Raw genomic sequence first — 25,187 nt, 5'->3', positions numbered from 1 at the left:
AAAATTAATTATCAAGGATAATTCAAGGAATAACATAACCAAGCCCCAAGGCAAAATAAATTTATATAAGAAAAATTATTCTTAGACTCTCTAAATTAGACTATCCTAGCAAAAGTTTACTTTATTAATTGGTGATTTCTCTTTTCCTCTCAATAAATTCCTTCAGTTGATCCTTTATTTTTAAATATAAATAAGGCCAGAGACTTAGATGAGTAATATAAATTAAAGTCCATTTATGAAATTCGATCAGTAATTATTTTTTTTTTCCATTTCTTTTTCTCTTAAAAAATGGGATAAACTCATAAAAATAAGTTTACCTATCACTACAATAGTTAAATAATCTTTAGCTGAGATGACCACAAATAATCTATTAGTTTAATTTAAATCCTTAAATGATATTAATTAAAAGAGACTAATTATCAGTGAAATCTCACTGGCCTTCTTCGTTTTTTTTTTTTTGGATCAAGACATGTTTGATGGAATTCTTACTTTGATAAAATGGGACCTAATTAAAAATTTTGTGAAACTATAGGACCAATAAAATAATTAAACTAAAGTTTAAAGAGTTAGCTAGTGGCATATATATAGAACCGGTGATTTATTAAAAATTTAAATTAATCTTGAAGGGTGAATAATGTATAAATTTATCTTACAAAATGATTTTACTATATGTTAAACTTTTTTATTTAAAATAATAAACTAACAAATATCAAAATCTTTTTTTCTTTTTTGCCATAAAAATTCTACATATACGAATAATTTTATTTCTAATATTTAAATTTCTTTTCAAGCATAGTGATAATAACTAGCACCAATTTCAAATTGGTCTTGTTCTTTTCATTTGTATTTTCCTACTTTATGAAGCAAAAAACTACGATATTCATAAATGGCTCTTACTTTCGGGGAAGTTGCTGCAAACTTCGTCAAACTTTTCTCCTTAATTGTTTTATTTTTGATCCCACCTATAAAATAAATAGTGAGAAATCACACTTTATTCTCTAAAGTAAAATTCAAATTTTAAAGAATCCAAATCCAAAAGCATCTATTTATTATTGTTGTTGTTGTGGTGGTGGTAAAAAAACATTTTAAACTTTTCTCTCAGCTAATATTACTAAATATAATATTTTATTCTATAATATCTTTTTTATTATTTTTTTCTGATTTCTTATGGGAATTTTTTATTTTTAATATTGGAGTGGTTGTGGTGTTTTTCTTGAATGTGGATTGTTGGGGTGTTATACTTAAATGTGTGATCGTTTAACTAAAGAAGCAGAAATTGGATCGTCCGATTTGTTAGAGGTACACAAATCGGTCCAGAGATTTGTGTTAAAAAAAATTAAAAAATTTTAAGTACAGAAATCGGACTTAGAAATTTGTGTACTTCCACAATTTTAAAAAACACCAAAAATTATCATATTAAAATATATCACCACTTTTACTTCCATAACAAAAAAATTAGCCTCACTATGGTAAGATAATCCATTTCTCCCCGGGGTTACTATTACCATAGTGTTATGTTATTTTATTGGTTTAGAGTAATAGAGTTTATTCTTATCTTCTTGTATATATATATTTTTTCTTTTTTTGAAGTTTTGTTCTTTTGTTGGGTTTGTATGGCATTTTATGGATGTTTTGATTTTCGTTTGTGGGTATTTTGGTTTTTTCTTGTGACTGTTTTGGTTTTTATATGTTTTTATCCACCACATAGTTGTCTAAATCTACTTTAGAATGAGATATATAGTAATATATTTTTCAAGTTGTAGTGTTGTTTATGTTGGTATCCAATGGGGAAAAAGAATTCAGACATAAATAATTTTTTAGTAAGAAGTGTTGCTAAATATATAGTTTGTTAATCTATAATTTGGGTTGTATTTATTTGCTTTTTAACATATTAAGATATGATATATAGCTTTTTGAGTTTAAATATTATGTACTATTAATATGAATGATTTTATATTATTATTAAATCAAATGTTTGGAGTTTGTGAATTAGTATGTGATTCCATACTAAATTATTAAGTCAAACACTTTCACTAATATGATAAAAGATGTGAATACTCATATAATTAAATTTGTTTAATACTAATAATACTTATAAATTAAGTCTTGTTATTTTGATTTATAAGTTCAATTTAAGTTATTCTGAGTTAAAAATTAGCAAAACAGAAATTATAGTGATTAACTATCAAAATAATAGATAACTTAAATTTTTGTCAATCAATAACGATGTGAAATCATTTTACATTATCATTACCTATAAGGTATTAAATTTAAGAGAATCAATATAGTACCTTATATAATTAATTAATTACAAAAATATCAATTCCGTTGTAGTATGTATGGTTGAAAAATTAACATGTTTTTCTCGTTAATTTAAATTAGTTATTTTTAAATTTTAAAAATATTAAATCATTAATTAAATCAACTATATTATGTATATAAAAAAAACAATTTTTAAATCAGCTACCTGTATTAAATATATATTAAAATATAAAATATAAATTGACATAAATATATAATAAATAATTTAGTAGTTAATTTTTTTGTATATACTTAACATTTTTTGTATTTCAATAAAAAATACCAATATTTTTATGGTCAAAACTCATAAGAAAGTATTAATTATTTTTATGTAAAGTTAATACTCAATAACTATTAAATAACTATCAACTTTATATAAAATATTATATCTAAATTTTTATCTTTATATAATAAATAATTTAACATGTTTTACTGAATTATTTAATATAATATATATAAGTATGTTAATTATTATTTTCGTATAGAGTAATATTAGGTATTTTTTTCACTAATATAACTTATTTAAAAAATATTTTAAATTTAAATTTTAAATCATAAACTCTTAATTTTAAATTTTAAATTTTAAATTTATATTTTAAAATTATTTAATATTGATTAACTATAAGTTAATTCTATATATTTTGTTTTCTTAGAAGTGGTCATCTTTATATAAAGAAAGGAATAACTTGACAAATCCCAAAATAGTTAAATCTAAATGGGAAGTGGACTATGTCTAAAAAGAATTTATTTTTCTTATTAGAGTAAATCCATATTCCAAAAGAGAAAAAGAAAAGTGAAAGTGTGGAATACCCTAAAACGTAGGGTGAGGGCAACAACAACAATAAGCACCATTTTGAGAAATTAGATTATTTATTATAAATCATTCTTATATTATTATTTCTCAATTTTCTACTTATTATTATTAGTTTCTAGTAAGTAAAGTTTAGTATCAAACTCTCTCTCTCTTTCTCTCTCTTCCATCACATCACTTTCTTCCCTTTTTCTCTCACTTCCTCCTTCGCCGGTTTCCGGCCAAAAAATCATGTTTTGACGGCGCCCCAATTCCGTCGGAATCATGCGGCGGTTCCACCCTACCTTAGATCCGCTCCTTTTCTTTCATTTCCAGGTACCTCGCACGCTATTTTTATTTTTAAATTTTTCTTATCTCTCTGTTAATTGTTTTTGGAAATTCGTCTTTTTTGGTTTCGGGCTTGTTTTTTTTATTCTTCAATTGGATCAGAGCTTGCCCTTTATATCAAAGTTTGATTTTTTTATTTTTATTTTTTTTGGGATGTTTTGCCTTTGCATGCAAATTGGTTCACTCTGTTGTTGTTGTTGTTGCTGTTATGAATTTGCAGATGATTCTGCCCCTTTAGCTGGAAATTCAGAAAAAAAGGAATAAAGAATATTGCTGATTTTCTGGTATTTTCAGAATTTCTAGTATTTATATTGCTTATTGATTTGTTTTTGTTGTTATTTTATTTATTTGTTTATTTTTGCATTTTAGTTCCTATTTTTTTATGAGGTTATGGTTTTCCAGTTAACGTGCAAATTGGGTGAAGACCCTGAAAGGGATGATTTTTTTTAGCATAAGGTGATTACATATTCTAAAATGGAGTTTCTGAAATTGATGGAAAGAATAAAGAGATAGAGATTAGTGGCATGCCCATATTGGGATTTGGGTATAAGCTGCATGTGAAGGAATTGTGCAGTTTTTGGTTTGGAAACAGTGAAGAGTTGTTAACATGACAAAGAAATTACGGTCTGATTCTTCCATACAAGAGGATGATGAGAAAGTGAGTAGCTTTGTGAGGATGGATTCAAGGGAAGGAGTGAATGATGGTTTTTCTAGGAATGGACCAAGTGATTCGCTTCTCCCTGGTCTTATTGACGATGTTGCGCTTAATTGCCTTGCTTGGGTTTGTAGATCTGATTATACTTCGCTATCATGCATAAATAAGAGGTACAACTTGCTGATTAAGAGTGGCTATTTATCTGAGTTGAGGAAGAAATTGGGAATTGTGGAGTTGGAGCATTTGGTTTATTTAGTTTGCGATCCGAGAGGGTGGGAGGCATTTGATCCTAAGAGAAATAGGTGGGTAGTGCTACCTAGGATACCTTGCGACGAGTGTTTTAACCATGCAGACAAGGAGTCCTTGGCTGTGGGCAGTGAGCTGTTGGTTTTCGGCCGTGAATTGATGGATTTTGCCATTTGGAAGTATAGCTTGGTTTGTCGTGAATGGGTGAAGTGTGAGGGCATGAACCGACCTCGCTGTTTGTTCGGATCTGGCAGTCTTGGTTCGATTGCTATCGTTGCTGGTGGAAGCGATAGGTATGGAACTGTTCTAGATTCTGCTGAGTTGTATGACTCTTCATTAGGTACATGGGAATTGTTACCACACATGCATACGCCGCGTAGATTGTGCTCTGGTTTCTTTATGGACGACAAATTCTACGTGATTGGTGGAATGTCGAGTCCTACTGCTTCATTGACTTGTGGGGAGGAGTATAATCTTAAGACAAGAAGTTGGCGGAAAATCGAGGGCATGTATCCGTATGTCAATGGGGCTGCTCAAGCACCTCCACTTGTGGCGGTCGTGGATAATCAATTGTATGCAGTTGAGCATCTAACCAACATGGTGAAGAAATACGACAAGGACAGTAATTCATGGAGCGAATTGGGAAGACTTCCAGTTCGGGCTGATTCTTCGAACGGATGGGGCCTGGCTTTCAAAGCTTGTGGAGAGAAACTTCTTGTCGTTGGCGGACAAAGAGGTCCAGAAGGCGAAGCTGTTGTACTGAATTCATGGTGTCCTAAAACAGGTGTCAGCAATGGAACCATCGATTGGCAGGTACTTGGCGTGAAGGAGCACGTCGGAGTGTTTGTGTACAATTGCGCCGTTATGGGTTGGTCCGGGGAGATGCGTCTAGATTGACTCCACCGTGGTGCGGGTAACTTAGCTTTGAAGGGGGTTCTTCTATGTTCATTCATCTCATTTACCAAGTTAATTGTTGATGGGGGTAGCTTTCCCTAGATGAGAATTTCGGGTTCTTTTCTTTTTTAACATGGTTTATTTGGATGTGTTTCTTACTTTCACGGTCCATAATTTTTATCTGCTTTTGATGAGATTACTGAGTAGGCTTACACAGATATGTTCTGCTATCCAACTTATGTAAACCAATAAAAACAAGGGAGTTTCACTGTTTAATGCTTTGATGCTCATTCTTTGCTGCTTCTTTTAGTCTTGCAATGTATGTTAAACTTGTCAGAAATTTATGTCCACTAATCTATGATGTTATACACCTTGTCTTGTCCACATTTCCAGCTGTAATTCCTAAATTTAGGTATTGTTTGCATTTTCCTTTGTGCAAGTTGACCCAGAAATGATTCTCATCATTAATCATGATAGATTAAACAGGGAATGCTCTTGGGACCATTCTTTTTCTTTTATCACCCTATTAGCCTGCTTTACCAACTATTTTTGTAACCTAATATTTAATGTTTCACTTCCATTATCTTTAGTTGTTGGTGTATTATAATAGTAGTATATACATACTCTTCATCAATCGTTTTGCCTAGAGTCTATGCAAGGCTTTAACTAACATGTTTATGAATTATGATTCATCAGAGGGGGCTCCATGCAATGCCTACTTTATTTATATCAATGTTATTTGCCTATTATCTACCCACTTGTCTCCTTCTAAATTCTTTATGACAAAATCAAATGTTTCAGGGTTAATAAGATAATCTAATATATACATACCTACATAACCATATAATAAATAAACTAGATGACTTTTGTGTGTTGCTATTGTTATAGTTAGGATCCATCTTTTTCACTTTTGTTAGTTATGTTGAGAATGAAATCTATCTTTTCATTCAATTTGAGCAAAGCTTATTCTGCCAAGTGTTAACCATGTTGTTGGGATTGCATTGGTGATTGGTGACAGTCTCCAATGTGATTTAGAATTCTTTTGCACCAGTTATTAGGCAATAATGCATCTATTCCCTATATTGCAAAAGAATGAGATACAAAATCCAAAAGTGTTTGTATTTCGAGGAATTAATGACAAATTTAAGCTTTTTATTATTTAACTAAATTCTTTAATCTACTACTACGAGTAGTATTTCACTTGGTTCAGCTTTTAATATCTAATTATCTTTTTCTTTTGATGTAAAAAATAAAAATCCCTCATTAACACATAAAAAATCAGCTATTATTGTATATTTGTATTTTTTTTATTTTTTCATAATATCTTTAATCCCACGAGTCAAGAATTAATTCATCTAATTTCTGACATTTGTTTAAACAAACGAGTGAGTTACCATTCAATCAACCCAAGTTGGTTATACTTTTGTATATTTATAATATTATTTTTACATATTTTTTTAATTAAGCCCCACTTTGGTTCCTGAAGTCTTGTCATATTGGATATATTAAAACGACGTTTTACACGTTTTGACGCTAAAAGAGCACTAAATGATGTCATTTTAGTGTTTGAACAATATTAAAAGGGAGGGGTATAACGTTTTAGTATTGTTCAAACCCTCAAACCATGTCATTTAGTGCATTCTTTAGCGCAAAATGCATACCACATTGTTTTAATATGTCTAGCGTGACAAGGCTTGGGCTATGTTACTAACGGCGTTGAGTTTCGGCAACAGAAGATACACGAAGGACTACATTGGTGCACTTTTTTGAATCTGGAGGACCAAATTGTGACAATGGAAAATAAGGGACCAAATCAGTGCAACTCGCCAATCTCAGAACCAAAATGAGGTTTAACTCCATATTTCTTACAAAGTAATCAATCATCGGAATAATCAAATACTTTTAAGATTTTTAATCACTATCAAATATATATCTTTATACAATAATAAATTATGGCTAAATTTTTATATCCATAAAAGCATGGTTGAAAATAAAAATCATAATATAATTAACATTTTCGAAGAAAGCAATGCTTAATTATTACTTATTAGTGAAATTCCAAGGAGTGGATACAGGCTTTTTGTCTTTGATAATGGGCTTAATAATGGGCTTTTGAGGATATATGATGGGCCGACCTGGTGAACGGCCCAAATGAGTGGAACAGTGACTGAAAACAGAAGCAGTTACCGAACTTGGAAGACAGTTATGATTTGGACCCAAAGAAAAGAAGACAGTTACCATCACCTTCGCAAACACACCGCTGGAAAGAATGGAGGAAACTAACACTGAACTCTCCCCTTCTAAAACCCTAAGCCCAACCAACGGTCAAGATTCCATCATCCAATCGAATCTAACGGCTACGAACGAACCTGAAACCCACACTGAAAATCAGATCCCTGAAGCTGAACATCAAAGTGACGTCGTTGCAGGGGAGAAACGCAAGAGGGACGACGACGAAGCTGGAGAAAGCGTTGACGGCGGCTCCGGCGCCAGCGGCGAAGATCGTTCGCTCCATCCGCTGTGGAAGACCAGCCTCTGTTCCTACTTCAGGCGCCATGGCAACTCCTGCAGCCACGGAACCGCGTGCCGCTTCGCGCACGGCGAGGAGGAGCTTCGCATTCGGCCTGACAACACGTGGGACCCGACGTCGGAGCGAGCGAAGAAGGCGCTGAAGTCCGAGAACGGCGAGAGGTGCGGCGTTTCCGAGGAAGTTATGATGACTGAGGCAGTCGTTGACGACGACGATGGTGGCGATGAAGAAAATGGCGGTTCCGGCGGATCCAACCACGCGCTTAGCAAGTGCTTGGTGCATTTGCCGAGGAAGTGGTGCTCTGATAATCTGAGGAGTTTTCTCAATGATGCGGTGAAGAATTCACTTCAACAATTTTTCTTAGTTAGGAGTTAGAACTTTGATGTTTTGCGTAGTGAAGCATTTGATTATGTTTTTATGCTTCGGTTTCCAGGGTATACGATTTAAGCATGCAAAGAAGAAGAAAGGCATGATGGTAGGTTTCGTTAGTTTTGAAGATGAAGAACAAATGCAGAGTTCATCAAAGGTAGTTATGAGTTTATGAACTGTGATCATTTTACTTTTTATTGATTCCTTGGTATGTAAGAATCAAACCGGCTACTGGTAATGTTGGAATCTATCAATTTGATAGGATCTAGAAGGAAAATCGATTGGGAATAAAAGGTTGAAGGTTGCAGATGTTATTCCTAGATCGTTTGAAAAGAACAGTAACTCCAACGCTGGTTCAGTTGCTACATTGAATGAGGAGAATGCGGGGGTCGATGTCGATCCAAATGTGACGGTGGAAGCTGGAGCTAACAGTGATAATTTGGCAGCCAATGGTTCATTGTCAAAGACAAAGAGTTTGCGAGATGTAGTGACTCCTCTAGCTCATATGGCTTATGCTGATCAGCTGGAGCAGAAAAAGAACTCTATCATGCAGATGCTCAAAAAACTTGTAAATCATGATTATTTCTAGTTTTTCATTATAGTTTTATCAGTTGTACTCAGTTCTTATTTGAACCCCCATTTTTAATTTAAATGTTTTGGTGGCAGACTAGAAATGCTCGCAAAGCTTGTCCAAATGGTGTTTCTTTCCCTGACTGGATTGTCAAGTCTAGGGAAATAGGTACAGTTTGTCTCTGAAATTACCTCCAAATATGCAAGAACAATTTCCATTCTAGTATCGGAGTTCAAGATTGGATGAAGGTCTTATTCTGGAAAAATAGGAGTATATAACAATGATGTTTTCTTCATAAGTCGATACAATCCCCAAAGATTTCGCTTAGAAGAAAGATGGATTATATAGAAAATATATAAAGATGCACACTGCAGTGTAAATATTAATGGCTCATCTGTTTTCCGTTTTCCTTTTCTTGCTCTCCCTTTTGCAGGTGGTCTTCCGTGCAACCTAGAGGGTATTATTGCATCACCTATTGTAAATGGATATCGTAACAAGTGTGAATTTTCAGTTGGTTATTCTCTTGAAGGCAAAGTTACAGTTGGCTTCATGCTTGGAAACTTCAGGTAATATTTTATTTATGTATTTTTTTTTTTCTGTTTGTGTAGTGCTTTGCTTATGAGTTATATGCTAATATATTATTACAGGGAGGGTGTAACTGCAGTTGAAGAAGCAGTGGACTGCCCCAATGTTTCTACAATTGCTGGCAAATATGCTACTATCTTTCAGGAATTTCTGCAGCAATCTGATTTACCAGTCTGGAACAGATTTAAAAATTCCGGATTTTGGCGTCAATTGACGGTATAATTTGCCGGAGTTCATGTTGAGAATCTTATGTTGATGTTACTTATTATTTTCCAATGTGGTCTGAATATCTGATTTTATAATTAATTATTTAACTTATAAAAGCTAACTAATTTTCGTGTTTCTCTCAAGGTTCGAGAGGGGAGGACAAATGGGAATGTTGCTGATGCTGAAAGTTTTGGTGGTATTGCAGAGGTCATGCTTATTGTGCAGGTTAGTTTCTATCTCCTCATAAAAATGATGTTGGTATTCATCCTTTGTGGGGGCAGGGGATAGTGATAGTTTCTTTGTCCGCAATCGACATGTGAAACAAGAACCCTGGTTATATGAAGGTTATGGTATAAGTAACCTGCTTTTTTCCATTATCTTTTTAAAATAAATATGCCAACCATAGCTTCTTGCCTTGATTATAGGTTTCTACTGCTGGTTTTGATGACACAAAAGTATCTGGTGAATTTAAGAGGCTTGCTCAGGCATTTGCTGTGGGAGCTACTTCACATGGTCCAACGTTGCCTCTCACAGCTCTGGTTGTACAGGTAGTAGCCCTTCCCAAGTTTCTGCTGTCAGACATTGATAAATATTGACTACATATGCATATCCATGGTGTTTCTGTTCCATTGTTTGCTAGATAGTAGTATATATGTTCTCTCTATCTGAGCATCAGTAGATTAGATAATTTTTTCTTCCAAAACTGTTGTGATGTGATCATTGGTTTTACATGTAGGACCACCAAGGAATATCCAATGTAGCACCAGCTGATGCACCACTGCATTTGCTTCCCATCCGTAAAACAGGTGACCTTGAGATGGATGAAAATGCAGATGCCATGGATGTAAGAATCCATGATTATATAAGCAATCTCCGTTTCTCTATATCTCCAACAGCATTTTTTCAGGTTAGGATGGAAATCCTTGTTTAATTTGTTTTGCTCTGAATTCTTGTGAAGATTTCTTTTTTCCGGTGGTATGTTTCTTCTAGATGGAATTTTGAGTCTACTTCTACTGCAGGTTAACACTCTTGCAGCTGAGAAGTTATACTCACTTGCTGGAGATTGGGCATGCTTAGGTCCTGATACATTGTTGTTTGATATATGCTGTGGGACAGGAACCATTGGTCTGACATTAGCACATCGAGTTGGTATGGTAATAATCATCATTTAAATTACTTCCTTTCTTACTTTGTAGTGATTGCTTTTGCTGAGGGTAAACAATATATTCATACTAGACCTGGTTTTCTAAATCTAGTATATGAATTAAGACCTTATTTTTGAAGTTCCCTATTTTTGTTGATTTGTTTGAGCCTCATTTGTGCTTGATTTCTTCCAGGTGATTGGCATTGAAATGAATGCTTCTGCTGTAGCTGATGCTCATAGGAATGCTGAGATTAATGGCATAAAAAATTGCAAATTTATATGTTCAAAGGTAAGATCAGGATCCTTGATTTTAAAATCCTGATAATATCTCATGGCTGCTAGAAATAAGGTTGGAAACTTGAAATTATGGAGGGTATTTCATTTCTTAGTACTGACAAATTCTATTTTCTGATGGAAAATTTTTTTGTTTGATGTTATTGTTGACTTGTAATAACATTGCTACTTTTGCATGCTGGCATTTATATGAGGAAACAGGCAGAGGACGTGATGGGATCTCTGTTGAAAGAATACCTAAATGTGCCTAAGGAACAAGTTGATGACCCTAAAATCGCTGAAAGTAGCAATGATATTTCTGAGTGTGGCGATCTCCAAGAGCCTGAGAATGGTGAAATAGCTTCTCATAGTTCCGAAAATAGCAACGGAGAAGTTGGAAGTGAGGTTCAGAATTGTAGCGGTTCTGAAAACGGGAATACTTCTGCACAAAATAGCTCTGAAGGTGCTAATACTTCCGCACAACACTTTAAGAATGTCGTCGCTATTGTTGATCCTCCACGTGCAGGACTTCATCCCACTGTAAGAACCATACTCTGTTGTTCCATCCATCTCTGTTTATATTGCAACTGATTATAGTCTTATGTTGCTTGATCTATTCACTTATATTTGAATTTCTGACATTCAAATTGCGAGTTGCAGGTGCTTAAAGTTTTGAGAACTCATTCACGCCTCCGCAGGGTCGTGTGAGTTACTGTTCTGAAATATACCATATTCTTATTCAATTAACATCTATTTCTCCATGTAACCTAATTATGCACCTTTAAATGCAGTTACATATCCTGTAATCCTGAAACTTTGGTGGCAAATGCTATTGAGCTTTGCACTCCATCTCCCATAAAAATGGAGAAAGGAAATAAAGACAACAGAGGATGGAGAAACATGAGCAGTGCTGGTCTAGCAAGGCATAGAGCCAAGTCTATGCCCATCTCAGAGGCGTTCCACCCTGTAAAAGCAATGGCTGTTGATCTTTTTCCACATACTCAACACTGTGAATTGGTTATGCTACTTGAGAGGTAACTGGACCAGTCAGCATCATGGTTTAGGCTTTTCTAATTTGGTAGGTTCTCCAACTTATTCTGCCGACATTTTTTTGGGGTGGCATTGAATACTAGGTGGTGGGTGTTACTATATGTTTGATCTTGCTTACTTTGAATCAAAATCTTCAACATTAAGTATTAATATGTTTCCTTTTTAAGCATTATCTGTGTGGAGATTTTCTTTAGTTTTGTTACTACATCTTCAAAGTCATTGTTTAATCGTAATTTCTGTTTGGGACCTTGTAGCTTTATTTTAATAGACATCTCTACTTTTAAGTTAACTATTTAAACAACAATGTTATTTAGAATAAAGTAAGAGATAAAGAGACACCTTTCCTTCCATCTGAGTTGGACTTGTAGTTTCTTCTAAATTTCAGAGGAAGAAAAATCAGAAATGGGTCTTGGAGCTGTTTGACAAATGGAAGAGAGTATTAGGCTATTAGCAGTTTAAAATTGAGGTTTGACAATGAAATGTTTCTTTTCCACATTGCATTCCATATGTTTAAATTTAATTAATTAATTACTGGCTGCTAAAGTTAGGGATGGTGGGTAATGTGGTCACTGGTCACTATCAAGCACAATTATTTGGGTAATCAAATAACCGATGTCAATAATTTTATGAGGTGAGTGTTTCTGGAAGAAACAAGTGAACTACGAGTAAACATCTTATTCGGAAAGCAGATTAATAGTTCAAGTGTTAAATGAAATGACTGAATTGTTATTTGTTACTGTATTAACTAATAACCTTTGGACCTAATAAATAATTACTTAAAATTTCTGTGTTATTTAAAATAAATATTTTATTTAAAAAAGATCGTTTAGCTTCTTCACTCTGGCTTCTTTTTTTCTTTTAATTCATTCTACTTCTCTCCCTTTTTTCCCCCTCAACACTCTTTTCATGTTTTGTGTTTGATTTTATATTGTTTGTATTTTTATTATTTAAAAATAATAACTTCTTAAAGAATGGAGTGGAATTTAAAAATACTTATTTATCTAATATTTTTGCGAAGAGTAGTAAAGTAAATAGACATTAGATAGACCATATGATAAAAAAAAAAAATCCACGTGGTTTCAAAATTATACTCACATTTAAGTATTACAACTACGAGCCACTTGCTTTTTTTATTTTTTTATTTTTTATTTTGGTGACTTTGCTCCCATGACTTTGGATGAGCCGTTGAGGGCTTCACCTCCTCCATTGGCATTTTTTATTAACAAAAATATTTTTTCTTTTTTTTTTTATTAAATAAAGAAACTATCCTTGATAAGTATCTTCCTTTCTCCACTATCTTTTGACCAGTCTTGTACCTAAACAAAATACAATTTCAAACTGTTAATTTTTTTTCCCCTTCCAAGTTGGCTTTGTTGATGGCTGGCTAGTTGGCAAGAGTGTCTTTATCCTCACTGCCACAATATAAAAACCTACTTTCTTTTGTTGACTAACTGATTCATATCATATCATAACATATTGTAACTTTACCTTAGAAAACCATAAAATCATCCACATTCAGGTCCACTTGTCCACTATCTCATTCTCAACCTTGGGAGTGTAAAAGGCTAAGGTTATACACTTATACTCATTCATTCATTCTTTGAATTTCCCATCTTTTTAATTACATCATTTTGCTTCACTTCCATATCCATCATGAATAACTAACTTTATGATTTAAGAGATACTTGTTGTAGCTCCCATATTTATATCTCTTCCAATCAAAAGCTTCCCTCTTACAAACTTAGAATATATAGTTGTGTCAAAATATGAAAAAATTAAAAAATTCCTCTAATTAATTAATTTAAATGGGCCAAATATTAAAAATTCGAATAAAATTCTTCAAATTTTGTCTTATACATGTAGCATTGGTTAACAACAATTTTTTTTAAATAAAATATAAATTTATAAATTAGTTTTTACCTTTTAGTCTAAAATATCTTCTCCAATTCAAGTATATCATCATAAAAAAAATATATATATATTTATTTATATCTATAGTACGTAGTTTACCAAACTTAGATGATATCCATTTACATTTGGGAATTGGGAAAATGACTAAAAAACATAGCATTCATGACGCCTTGACATCTCAACTATCGTGGCTATGCGATTTCCTTATCATGAAAATACATTGAATATTGGTGATGGTGGCTAATGTTTTTATGGCTATGGTCCATAAGATTGAAATCATGACACGTCATATTGATTGTTATGTAGGTTAAATGATTAAAGATTCATAAACAAACAAAATGAAATATAAGTTTGATTTCGTTTCGATTAATAAAAAATAAAAACTATATATGACACATAAGAATGCTACTTGTGTGTCTCTCTCACGTAATCAATATATATTGAAATTTGAAAGTTCATTTTTATGAAGGGGAATTCAAAGGGTATAATACTCTTGAATTTGAACCCTAGATAGTTATTATTATTTCATTTTTTTCCACCAAATCAGAACCTCAATCTTATAAGCATCTCATGACAAAAGCAAAAGTAGTGGTGTTTATTCATTAAACTTTTCTAAATAATCATATGAGCATCTAGTGGTAAATATATATGCTTATTATTGTTATTATGTTTGTCGAGCCCCTAGGTTTTGATACTTTAATTCAAAATTTTGTGGAAGCAAGGAAAGTAAAAAAAAAAAAGGTAAAAAGGACATCTATCTTTATAATAATAATAATAATAATGCATGGAGAAAACAATAAAGAAGAATGATATCTTGATCTTAATTAATTTTACCCTACATACACTGACCATATATTATAACCTCAAAAATATTTTGTAACAAAAAAAAATTAATAAAAAATAAATAAAATTTATCTTATTTAATATTTATTAATTTTAATAATATTTAATAAATACTAAATAAAATAAATTTTAATTTTTTCTGTCTCTTTTAACATTTAGTGTTATAACATATTCTCCTTTTTAATTTTTTAATCTTGCTGAAGAATGAATTGAACATGATTGAGTAGCACTAAGAAATTAGTATCTAATATATATTATTATCCAAATGACATAAGTCTTATATATTGGACTATTGAGTAAGGTACCAATAAGTGCCAATTAATTAATTAATTAATCGTGAACATTATTTTATTTAATTACTATTACCAGCGTAGAAGAATTGACTTTAAATCTACATGAAGTTTATATGGTAACAAAATTTCCAATATAAAATAAGGAATTGGTACAAAGTACACCCACCTTTATTGACATATCTAATTGTTTAGCTTAATGATGCTTAAATTCAATAATAATCATGCATATGCGTGTGTATGTGATTCCTATTAGTTTAACATTAATTAGTATAAATTATGTGTATATCACTAATTAATTGTGTGGTGGGGTTGGAGTATTGTTTTTTACTGTTGATTCAGCTGGCAGAACTGAACTTCATTATTTCTTTGAGTTAACTCTTAACTATATAATTTGAATATTTAAATACATATTAATCATTAATTGAATTGTAATATTCACTATTATTTATTTATCATATTTTCTTTATCTTTAATTTACATAAATACGAATCTAGGTGGCCAAATAATATTCTTGCGATAAAAGTGTCCAACCTTAGGTGGCTAGCTTAGAAAATTATATTTCTTGTGGACTAATATATATTTCATATATTTAATTTATATATAACGGTTTTAATATTATATTAATTTAAATATTAAATAGAACAAGTTAAACAATGGTCACGTTAATCATATCATATCATAAATTATGCATTTCTTGACAGTGGCTGTTTACAAACACTCCTACATATTAATATTTTAGTGTGTTTTTTTTTTGGTCAAAATTAAGTTGACCTAATTTGACCATATTACACACATGATCTGATGCCTTTTGATTTTTAAATAACCATAAGATAATTTCCTCTGCAATTTAGATAATATAACAACTTATTATAATTTCTTTGTTTAATTTAAGTTTTCAATTGATAAAGCTAAATAATATTACTTTTCATCACATAATTTTTAGATTAGACCTAAATGAAATATGCGACAAAAAGATTTTACGGTGAAAAATCATACAAGATACAAAAAATATTTTAGATTTTATTAACATCTACTAACAAATAATAACAAAAAAAAATCCAAATAGAACTAATTTCTACCGGATTCAATTAATGTTCATGTACATGTGCATGCATATAGAGAGAATAACAATAATATTCTACATTCAATTAATCTCTTCAATATTTTCATGTGCATGCATGCATATATTATGATGAATTTATGCTATTCCTGCCTGTTCCCTTCTGTGAAAAATTCGTGATGATGTAATTAAAATGAATTTTTTTGTCTAACAATACCAACCAAATAATGTTTTTTTATTTAACTTTGAGTAAAGTATCATTTTTGTCCGCAACGTTTGGAATAAATTTTAAAGTTGTCCCTAACATTTAAATCGTCCTATTTAACTCCCTACCGTTTCAAAATTGACTCAATGTTATCCTGTCGTTAGGGATCTGTTAACGGAATTGACGGCGGGACAAAATTGAGACAATTTTAAAACGTTAGGGATCTAAATAAGACTAAAACGTTGGGAACAAAAACGATACATAAAAAAATTTTAATTTTATCCTTCACTAATATCAATTTTTTATGTTACATAGTTATTCAATTATTTTTTAACCATATTTAAGTAAATTACACTTAATTACATTACTTTGATTCTAAATTAATTAATTTTTTATAATTGTACTTTTAAAGATTTTTACTCATCATAAAATATTTATAAAATGACTAGAATTACATTATTTTATTGTATATGTATCATTTTTTTCTCACAAGTTTATGTACTAATCATTCTTCAAATATTTTATGATGAGTAAATATTTTTAAGAATAAAATTATAAAAAAATAAATTTAATTAGAATAAAATTAATGTGATTAAATATAATTTACTTAGATGTGATTAAAAAATAATTGAATAACCATGTATCATAAAAATTTGATATTATTGAAAGATAAAATTAAAATTTATTTATATGTATTGTTTTTGTCCCCAACGTATTCATCCTATTTAAGTTCCTAACATTTCAAAATTGTCTCAATTTTGTCCTGCCGTCAATTCTGTTAACAGATTTCTAACAGTAGGACAACATTAAGTCAATTTTGAAACGTTAGTAACTTAAATAGAACGATTTAAATATTAAGGACAACTTTAAAATTTATCCCAAACATTGGAGACAAAAATAATACTTTACTCTTTAATTTTTTTCTTTTTATTTTACCTATTTGGACTCTGAACAAACTATGTCACAATAATTGTGTGTATACAAAAGAAGGTTGATTTTTTCACAAAAAAAACAGGAATATAATATGGCAAAAGTTGCGTGACATAATTGCCATTATTTGCATTAATAATCTCATCCATAATGGGAGGTGGGGATAATAAGAACTAGGCCTAAACGTGGTTGGATAATTAAAAGATTTAAAAGAATTGAATTGATGTACAAATAAATATATATAGTAATATAGTTGAAGTATGAGTAATGATTAGAGTAATACTTTATTTTTAATTATGTTTATAATTTTTAAATAAGAAAAATTTTAAAGATATATTTATTTTTAAAATATAAAAATGTTAAAGATATAATTTTTTATTATTTAGAAATTAAAAAGATAATTAGGAAAACTATTTAAGACGCATAATCATTTCTTGTTGAAGTATTAATGCATAAATACAGTAGTGTAATTTGAAAAAAAAAATCTTATAAAAGAGAAAGATAGTTAAGAAAAAAAAAATACAAAGTTTAACTTTATCTATCTTCACTAAGATTGCTTTATCTTTTTCTCCCTCTTTTGAATCTTTATTCCACACACACATACTAGTAAATTCTATTTTTTCCTTATTAAAAAATTCATTGTATGTGGATAATTTAGAAGTTTGCTAATTAGTGTTAAGAAATAATAATAAAAAAAAACACAAAATAATTAGGTAAAATATCAGTACATCAAAATCAAATTTATTTATTTAATGTATATCTCTAGTACCCATTTTATTTTGTTCATGAAATTAAATCCATACTTTAATTTTCAACATTTAATGAAAATGACACTTCACATCTAATCTACTTCACTAGTATTGCAATCTTATTTGAATTCTACTTAGAGAGAATCTACATCCAATTCCAACACAAACACATAACTCACTCGTAATTTATTTCAACCATGTTAAAAATACACACAAAATAAAATAAGTCTAAAATACACATCAAAATACGGAATCAGTCATTAATATAAATTTTACATTAAAATATATAAAATTAATAATTAATAATTAATAATTAATATAAATATATATTAAAATAAAATAAATTATACATATATTTGTATATAAATATACAATAATTAATTTAGTAGATAATTTATAATGAGTATGTNCTAAAAAATTGGATGAAGTATTTGTCTTTATATAAAGTTGATAATTAAAAACTGTTAGATATCAATTTAATAAAATCTGTCAAATCATCTAACATTATCAACTTCACATGCACGTGAGTTTTTGCTAAAAAGGTATTTTTTCTGACAAAACGATAAATAGATCTTTGATTTTTTAGGTCTAGTTTGGATAAACAATTTAATTAAGTTTTTTTTAAAAAATAGTTTAAATAATAAATGACTATGTTAAAAGTAACTTATAAATAAATTATTTCGTATTTGGTTTTTTTAGTTCTAAAAATATTTATTTTAAAAGAAATGTGATAAAAAGTAATAGTATGATGAGAGAAGTAATTTTTTAACTTCTCTATAAAATCCTAAATAATTTTTTAAAAAACTGTAATTTAATTTTGAAAATTGTATCAGATATTAATACTACTACTTTTCATAAGTCAAAATCTATAAAAAAAGTTACTTTTAAAGCTTCTCAAATAGGCCCTTAGTCCGTAGACATTTAAGTTTTTGAGAATTTAAAAATATATTTAAGTCCTAACTTTCTCAAAATCTGTACATATCGTTTTTTAGTCTAATTTGTCTTATTTTAAAAATTCTCTCACGTATATTTTTTTATATCGGCCAGGTCAATATAACTGAAACTATGTTTAATTTTTTATTTGAGTCCGAGAGATCTAAGTAAACTAAGAAATTAATATGCCTATATTTTGAAAAAATAAAAAAACTTAAATATATTTTTAAATTTTTAGAGACTTAAATATTTAAAAACTAAAAGATCAAAAGACCTATTTATTATTTTTTTTAATATTTCAGATACTTTTTTTTCTTTTTCTTAATTTCGGATTAGAACGAGAAAAAAAGGTAGTGTGTCCGCGCGCATTGAATTGAAGAACGAAGAAAGGAAGGAAGTGTGAGTAATGGAAAGATAGTGTGAGTAGGCCAACAAGGCTTCCCCACCATTCACTCACCCTCCTCCTCCTTCTTCTTCTTCTTCTTCTCCTTCTCATAAATGCTTCCTATTTCTCTTCCTATACACTCTCTCACTTCATCTTTCATCATTAATCACTGACCCATTGACTTACTTCCTCTCCTTTATTCACATGATTGCTTCCTTCTTCTTCTGTTGAAGAAAAGTTTGTTTTTTTCGCTCGGTTTTGGAAATCCAAGTTCTGGGGTTATTCTTTTCTGGTTCAGTAAGATGAGTTCTCAGGAAAAGTCTCTGACTTTGGGTGGACATGAACAACAACATGCTGGTGCTGATGCTGATGCAGCAGCTTCTTGCAGAAGAACAGTTTCTCTGCCAGCTCAAAAGGTATTACTATTGCAGAAGAACAGGTTCTGCTTCTGATTCTCTGCCTTTCATGATGGTTGGCTTCTTTGTTGATTTTTTTTTATTTTTTCCCTCCTTTCTTCTTTTTTCTTCTGATTTCTCTTGTTTTTCTATGATTATCCATGTCATCTGTTGGTGCTTTTCTTTCACCTTCTATTTGTTTTTATGTTATGTTTAGTTTAGTTGATGATTCCTCAGACTGAGGTTTTTTTTTTCAAAGTCATGTGTAGTGTTTTTGTTTGATATATCATAGACATGATCCCAATACTAGAACTAATTAGTTATGGTTGCAAAGTTTCCTTTTTTTTGTTTTATGTTATAATAGATTTAGTTTTTCTATTTATAGCACTCGGAGCTGGATTAGTCTGATTTAATTTTATTTGAGGGATATTATAAGATTTAGTATCTTTGATAGTGTGAATCTTATTCCTGTTAATTGCTTTGGCTGTTCTTCCTTATGCTTGTGCTGTGGATGAAAGCTGAGTTCAGTTTGAGTATCCTTCAATTTTTCTCCTAATTACTAAATTAAAGAAGAATTCATCACTCTAAAAGCATTAATTAACTTACCCCGTGGCTTGTGTCTGTTTGAATCTTTTGCTAGATTGCTCAGAATTTTACTTTGCACTTTGATTTTGAGATGGTGTGTCTTTATCTTTAATGGTATTGAATGTTGTTTTGAAAGTGGGATTTTCTTCCAAGTTGTTGTGCTTATAATAGAGAAGGGCACAACAATTACTGATTCTTGAGGTTATGATGATGTAGTGATTCCGGGTTAGTGTGCAGCAATGTAGTTTGTAATTTCTGTTTACATGTTTGCAGCAATGTAGTTCAGACTGTTCAGTTGTACTTCGATGTTCACATGACCGATTTTATCAAATTCCTATGTCATCTTGATAGGTTGATGATCCAATGGGGATAACCGAAGAAACCATGCATGTTCCTCCAAGGAAGCGACAGAATCTTCTCCTAGAAATTCCCTCAAGAACTCCAGAAGAATGCTCCCAAGATTATGTGGCAATCAAAATGCCAATGACACCAAGTCCCACTCCCACCCCAAAGAGAGTGAACTTTCTCATATCTTCTCGCTCGGTCGATGCTCCTATGCATACTTCTCCAGGGCCTTCAGCTTCAAAAGGAAGATCATCCATAAGAAGCATTCTACCGAAATTGAGCTTCAGGTATCGGCCACCAACGGATACTGAAAAGGGTACTACTTCAGCACAAGAAGGTTCCTCTTCAGGTCATCGCGAAAAGCCATCAATCTCAAGATCACTATCCCTTAGTAAGATATTTACTCCTAGGATTAAAAGAACATCATCATTACCACTAGGAGAAATGGGACATTCAAATCCAGAATCTGCTCATGGTGGAAGTGTTGGTGGTCCTCTAAATGTAAGATTTCAACCATCACAATGATATAAGTTCAAAATGTTTTGATAATTGTAAGGTGTCTTTGATCTTCTGTAAGTAATAATAAGAACATAATGATTTATGCATTACCTGCTACTTACATTGAACATTATTTGAGAGCAATATTTTTTAAGTTCTCTTTATATAGTGTTTCCTCTGGCACCCTTTTAATCTGTTACCTTCTTTTGCAGAAAGGAGAGCCGCAGCGTAAGATAGCTCGCTCGCTTTCAGTGCCTGTCAATAACAAAGATAAAGGCATAAGGAGGATGGATTCATTTTACCGTATTGTTCCTACCACCCCTCGAGTAAAGGAAGGAAATGCATTGTCATCCACATCCCCAACAAAGAATTCCGGTATATCATCATTTGCACTCGTGAAAAAATAGTAGAACTTTGCATGTTAAATCCTTAATAGGACTCTGTAGTCTGGACTTTTAACTTGCTTTAAATCGGTCCAGAAATTAATGACGCGGATGATGATGACGGAGAAGATATACCTGAAGAAGAGGCTGTGTGTAGGATTTGTCTGGTTGATTTATGTGAAGGAGGTGAAACCTTCAAGTTGGAATGTAGCTGCAAAGGAGAACTTGCTCTGGCTCACCAAGAATGTGCAATTAAATGGTTTAGTATCAAGGGCAACAGAACCTGTGATGTATGCAAGGAGGATGTTCAGAACCTACCTGTCACTTTATTACGGATCCAAAGTGTTCGAGGCCGGAATCCAGGAATAAGTAGGACACAGCTCGAAGATGTAAACGGATACAGGCATGTCTAGCTACTTTCATCTGATACAAAAGATCATAACTGGCTTATGAAACAAACCATCTATTCTTAACGGATTTGATGTACCATAGTTATTACTACAGAAGCAGACTCTTAATTTATCTGTTTTTTTTAATAGGGTATGGCAGGAAGTTCCGGTGCTTGTCATTGTCAGCATGCTTGCCTATTTCTGTTTTCTTGAGCAGTTATTGGTAAGAAGAGCAATCCTATCAGAATTCTTAAGAAGTTACAATGTTCTATGAGCTGAGTTATTTGAATCTTTGCAGGTCACGAAAATGGGAACCAGTGCAATCGCCATATCTCTTCCATTTTCCTGTGTGCTAGGCCTACTTTCCTCCATGACATCATCAACCATGGGTAGGTTCTGCAAAAAAATTGATATTGTCAGCAATCAACATAATTTTGAAGAACACCATGATTTGTATAACTGATTGGAACCCTTACAAATGTGTATAGCAATCAAAGTTATTTATAGTGGTTCTGTTCATCTAAAATGATGTGCCAATGCTAATGGATTTTTTACACTAAATGGTTCTCATTCATGATGACATCTTTTTCTTCTTTATGCCAACTTCAATTTTTCTATGCCAACTCTTGTTTATTTTCTCTTTTGTTTGGTTCTAGTGAAGAGCAGGTTCATCTGGATTTATGCATCTGTCCAGTTTGCACTTGTGGTTCTTTTTGCGCATATATTTTACTCCGTGGTAACTTTTTTTTTTCTGATTAATCCCTTGAATGCATATACTTATATATGAATCAAGCACTAATAACAATACAATAAGACTAGCATTCTGGCTTATTTTGATGTCTTTTTCAACTGCAGGTTCATGTGCAACCAGTTCTGTCAATCCTTCTGGCAACATTCGCCGGTTTCGGTGTGGTTATGAGTGGAAGTTCTATTCTTGTTGAGTTCTTCAGATGGAGAAGAAGATGGCAACAACAACAACAAGGTCCACAACTGATGACACAACCTCGGCCTGCAAATACGCCGCGTCCGGTGGTGCCTCCGAACCAGAATCAAACTGTGGAACAAGATCAAGAGAACTCAACTCAAAGCTGAAATTATTTTGTGATTCTTGTGGTTTCTTCCTAAGGGCTTATTGCTTTTCTTTTCTTGGATTTGGAAGTAAATTATTGTGTATAAGTTAATCAAACTTTGTTGCTCTCCATCATCTACACTGAACTTCACTGTACAGCTTATGGTTTAGAAATAGATTGACTTAGAAAATAGATGCTGCTTCTCTTTCTCAAAGAATTTGTTTTTGTTTTGTTTTGTTTTGTTTTGTTCTGTTTGTAGGAGTATTTCAGCAATGTTAGAACCAGAAGGCTTTCCAAGCCTTCTTTTTTGTAGTTTTGGGTGAGAGACAAAAGATTGAGGAAAATGTTTGTTGTGTTACAAGTTGATGATTATTTTGATGAGCTCATACCAAATGTAATGATGTAGTCAACCTAAATAGAGTTCTATTATGCATTTTTCTAAAGCAATTTTCTGTTCTTCACTTGTATTTAGTTATATATTGTTGTTGGGGGTTTGAATCCCGCCTTGTACATGCAGCAATCTATTGGCCAGCGACAAACTCTTAAATGGAGTTCAGTACCGCGATGGATTAGTCCTTAGTCTGCCGGGCTGAGGGGATACCGTGAGAAATCAAAAGAAAAAAAATATTATATATTGTTGCATTTACAATAGTAACTTTGCTTTTGTATTTTATATCCACTGTTTTAAATAATAATCATGTTATGTATATACTAAAAATTAGTCTCTACTCAATTATTGCATATAAAAATACATATTTGATATCTAATGAAAAGTTATTATATTATTCTAAACAAGAACGATTATTCGATTATTGCAAGTTTGACTATTCTATTATGATATATTTGATTATTTTAGTAATTGTTTTTTAGTCTAAAAAAATGTGAGAATTAATAGTATAAATATATACAAATATATAGTGATTAATGTTTAGTCTATGTAAAATAGTTTTGTTTAAATAATTATATATGATTATATAATATTATTAGGGTAGTAAAATCAAACTCTTTCTACATTAAATTATAGGCAATTGAATTATAACATTACATCATCACTTATGAGGAATCTATTCCTTTTATTTTAGTTTTGCTAAAACCATCACTATACTACTACAAATTTTCAAATTTTGATATGATAATGATGATTTAAAGTATGTTGAAAAGGGGTTAGGAAAGTAAAAGTAAAGTGGAAATAGTGAACACACGTGCACTGGTTTTGTTGGATTGGCATCTAATCATATTTTACTATGACAAGATGAATACCCAAATTATGTTAAGATACAACAATTCATTATTTTAACTTTTTGTTGGTTTTCCATATTTATTGAAATATAATTTCTTTCTTTCTTTCTTTTTTATTTTTTTTATCATTTACACTTGATTAGAAATATTAAACTCTACCAATAATATTAGGTGAAAACTCATGTGAAGTCAACTTCACGTGAAATTAATACCTGAGAGTTATTAGATAAAAATTTAGTCAAATCAGTCAAATTATCTAACGATTTTCAGTATCAATTTCACATGAAATGGACTTTTTCACCATAATATTATACAGTCTGAACTGTTGAAATTATATTATAAATATAATAAAATATTATATATATTTAAGTTGCAACGTTGGAACAATTCCTATTGTTTTTGGTCAGAAATAACTCCTCATAAAACAATGGGATTTTGTACAATGTTTGACCTAAAAAACAATTGATGAAGACCGTTGACCAAAATACAACAAAGATGAAGACTTTACTAAGATTGAGGCATGAGGGTGTGTTGGTGTTAGTTGGAGTTCATAACATCGTGTAGCACGTGCTTAATGCCTACCCAGTACCAACTCCAATTCTATGATAAAAATGTGAACTCTAATTAAGAATTTATTATTAACTGATAAATTGTCGTTTATACAGGATATAATTTAAATTTTTAATATTTATTTAAATAGATCAATAAATTGATTGTTCGATTAATCTAAATTTATTTAAATATTAATATATAATGTATTAGTTAATTTAGTTAATCATATCTAATTATTTATCAAATATCATTCATTTTCAATAACTAATTAGATAAATAATTAACTAGAACTAAACTTAACACATAAATTTAATGGAGATTCTTAGATAGTGTTTATTTTTTTAAAATCAAAATTAAGAAATTAGAACTCAATTTAGTGACAAAAATTAAAACTAAAATTTCAGTTTTAAATACAAAAATTTTAATCTTTTCAGTATCTTCAAAAAATAAAAACATAAA

General features: G+C 31.0%; 3 protein-coding genes across 4 annotated transcripts; all 3 read left to right on the top strand.

Moving 5' to 3' along the window:
- Nucleotides 1–3,236: 3,236 nt before the first annotated feature.
- LOC107476949 (F-box/kelch-repeat protein At5g60570) lies at nucleotides 3,237–5,604 on the top strand. Of its 2 annotated transcripts, none has more exons than XM_016096900.3 (3): nucleotides 3,237–3,427; nucleotides 3,660–3,723; nucleotides 3,842–5,604. In XM_016096900.3, exon 3 carries the CDS (start codon nucleotides 4,047–4,049, stop codon nucleotides 5,235–5,237), a length of 1,191 nt encoding a protein of 396 aa, XP_015952386.1. In that variant the 5' UTR covers nucleotides 3,237–3,427; nucleotides 3,660–3,723; nucleotides 3,842–4,046; the 3' UTR covers nucleotides 5,238–5,604. The 2 variants fall into 2 exon arrangements, with proteins under 2 accessions (XP_015952386.1, XP_052115480.1); XM_052259520.1 differs by having other exon boundaries at nucleotides 3,660–3,741.
- A 1,850-nt stretch (nucleotides 5,605–7,454) lies between these two features.
- Nucleotides 7,455–12,182, top strand: LOC107476947 (zinc finger CCCH domain-containing protein 24). Its single transcript, XM_016096897.3, has 14 exons — nucleotides 7,455–8,097; nucleotides 8,198–8,290; nucleotides 8,396–8,701; nucleotides 8,800–8,872; nucleotides 9,138–9,270; nucleotides 9,352–9,505; nucleotides 9,641–9,721; nucleotides 9,922–10,044; nucleotides 10,233–10,403; nucleotides 10,516–10,650; nucleotides 10,834–10,929; nucleotides 11,136–11,453; nucleotides 11,574–11,617; nucleotides 11,705–12,182. Exons 1-14 carry the CDS (start codon nucleotides 7,504–7,506, stop codon nucleotides 11,949–11,951), a joined length of 2,568 nt encoding a protein of 855 aa, XP_015952383.1. The 5' UTR covers nucleotides 7,455–7,503; the 3' UTR covers nucleotides 11,952–12,182.
- A 7,068-nt stretch (nucleotides 12,183–19,250) lies between these two features.
- Nucleotides 19,251–23,394, top strand: LOC107476948 (uncharacterized). The gene is made up of 8 exons (XM_016096899.3): nucleotides 19,251–19,688; nucleotides 20,604–21,098; nucleotides 21,308–21,470; nucleotides 21,575–21,881; nucleotides 22,018–22,090; nucleotides 22,166–22,256; nucleotides 22,524–22,603; nucleotides 22,723–23,394. The coding sequence occupies exons 1-8, from the start codon at nucleotides 19,575–19,577 to the stop codon at nucleotides 22,957–22,959; spliced, it is 1,560 nt and encodes a 519-aa protein (XP_015952385.1). The 5' UTR covers nucleotides 19,251–19,574; the 3' UTR covers nucleotides 22,960–23,394.
- Nucleotides 23,395–25,187: the final 1,793 nt, after the last annotated feature.

This window comes from Arachis duranensis, chromosome 3 (genome assembly GCF_000817695.3).
Source record: "Arachis duranensis cultivar V14167 chromosome 3, aradu.V14167.gnm2.J7QH, whole genome shotgun sequence".
Classification (NCBI taxonomy): domain Eukaryota; kingdom Viridiplantae; phylum Streptophyta; class Magnoliopsida; order Fabales; family Fabaceae; genus Arachis; species Arachis duranensis.
Note: the sequence above shows the minus strand (reverse complement) of the source record. Positions and strands in the feature narration are given on the sequence as shown.

Excerpts from the sequence above, each read along its gene's own strand:
- LOC107476949 (XM_016096900.3), top strand. The coding sequence starts at position 4,047 with ATGACAAAGAAATTACGGTCTGATTCTTCCATACAAGAGGATGATGAG.
- LOC107476947 (XM_016096897.3), top strand. The coding sequence starts at position 7,504 with ATGGAGGAAACTAACACTGAACTCTCCCCTTCTAAAACCCTAAGCCCA. Across the intron at positions 10,930-11,135 it reads GCAAATTTATATGTTCAAAG|GCAGAGGACGTGATGGGATC; the intron begins GTAAGATCAGGA and ends ATGAGGAAACAG. Across the intron at positions 11,618-11,704 it reads TCACGCCTCCGCAGGGTCGT|TTACATATCCTGTAATCCTG; the intron begins GTGAGTTACTGT and ends CTTTAAATGCAG.
- LOC107476948 (XM_016096899.3), top strand. The coding sequence starts at position 19,575 with ATGAGTTCTCAGGAAAAGTCTCTGACTTTGGGTGGACATGAACAACAA. Across the intron at positions 21,099-21,307 it reads GTGTTGGTGGTCCTCTAAAT|AAAGGAGAGCCGCAGCGTAA; the intron begins GTAAGATTTCAA and ends CTTCTTTTGCAG. Across the intron at positions 22,091-22,165 it reads GTTTTCTTGAGCAGTTATTG|GTCACGAAAATGGGAACCAG; the intron begins GTAAGAAGAGCA and ends GAATCTTTGCAG.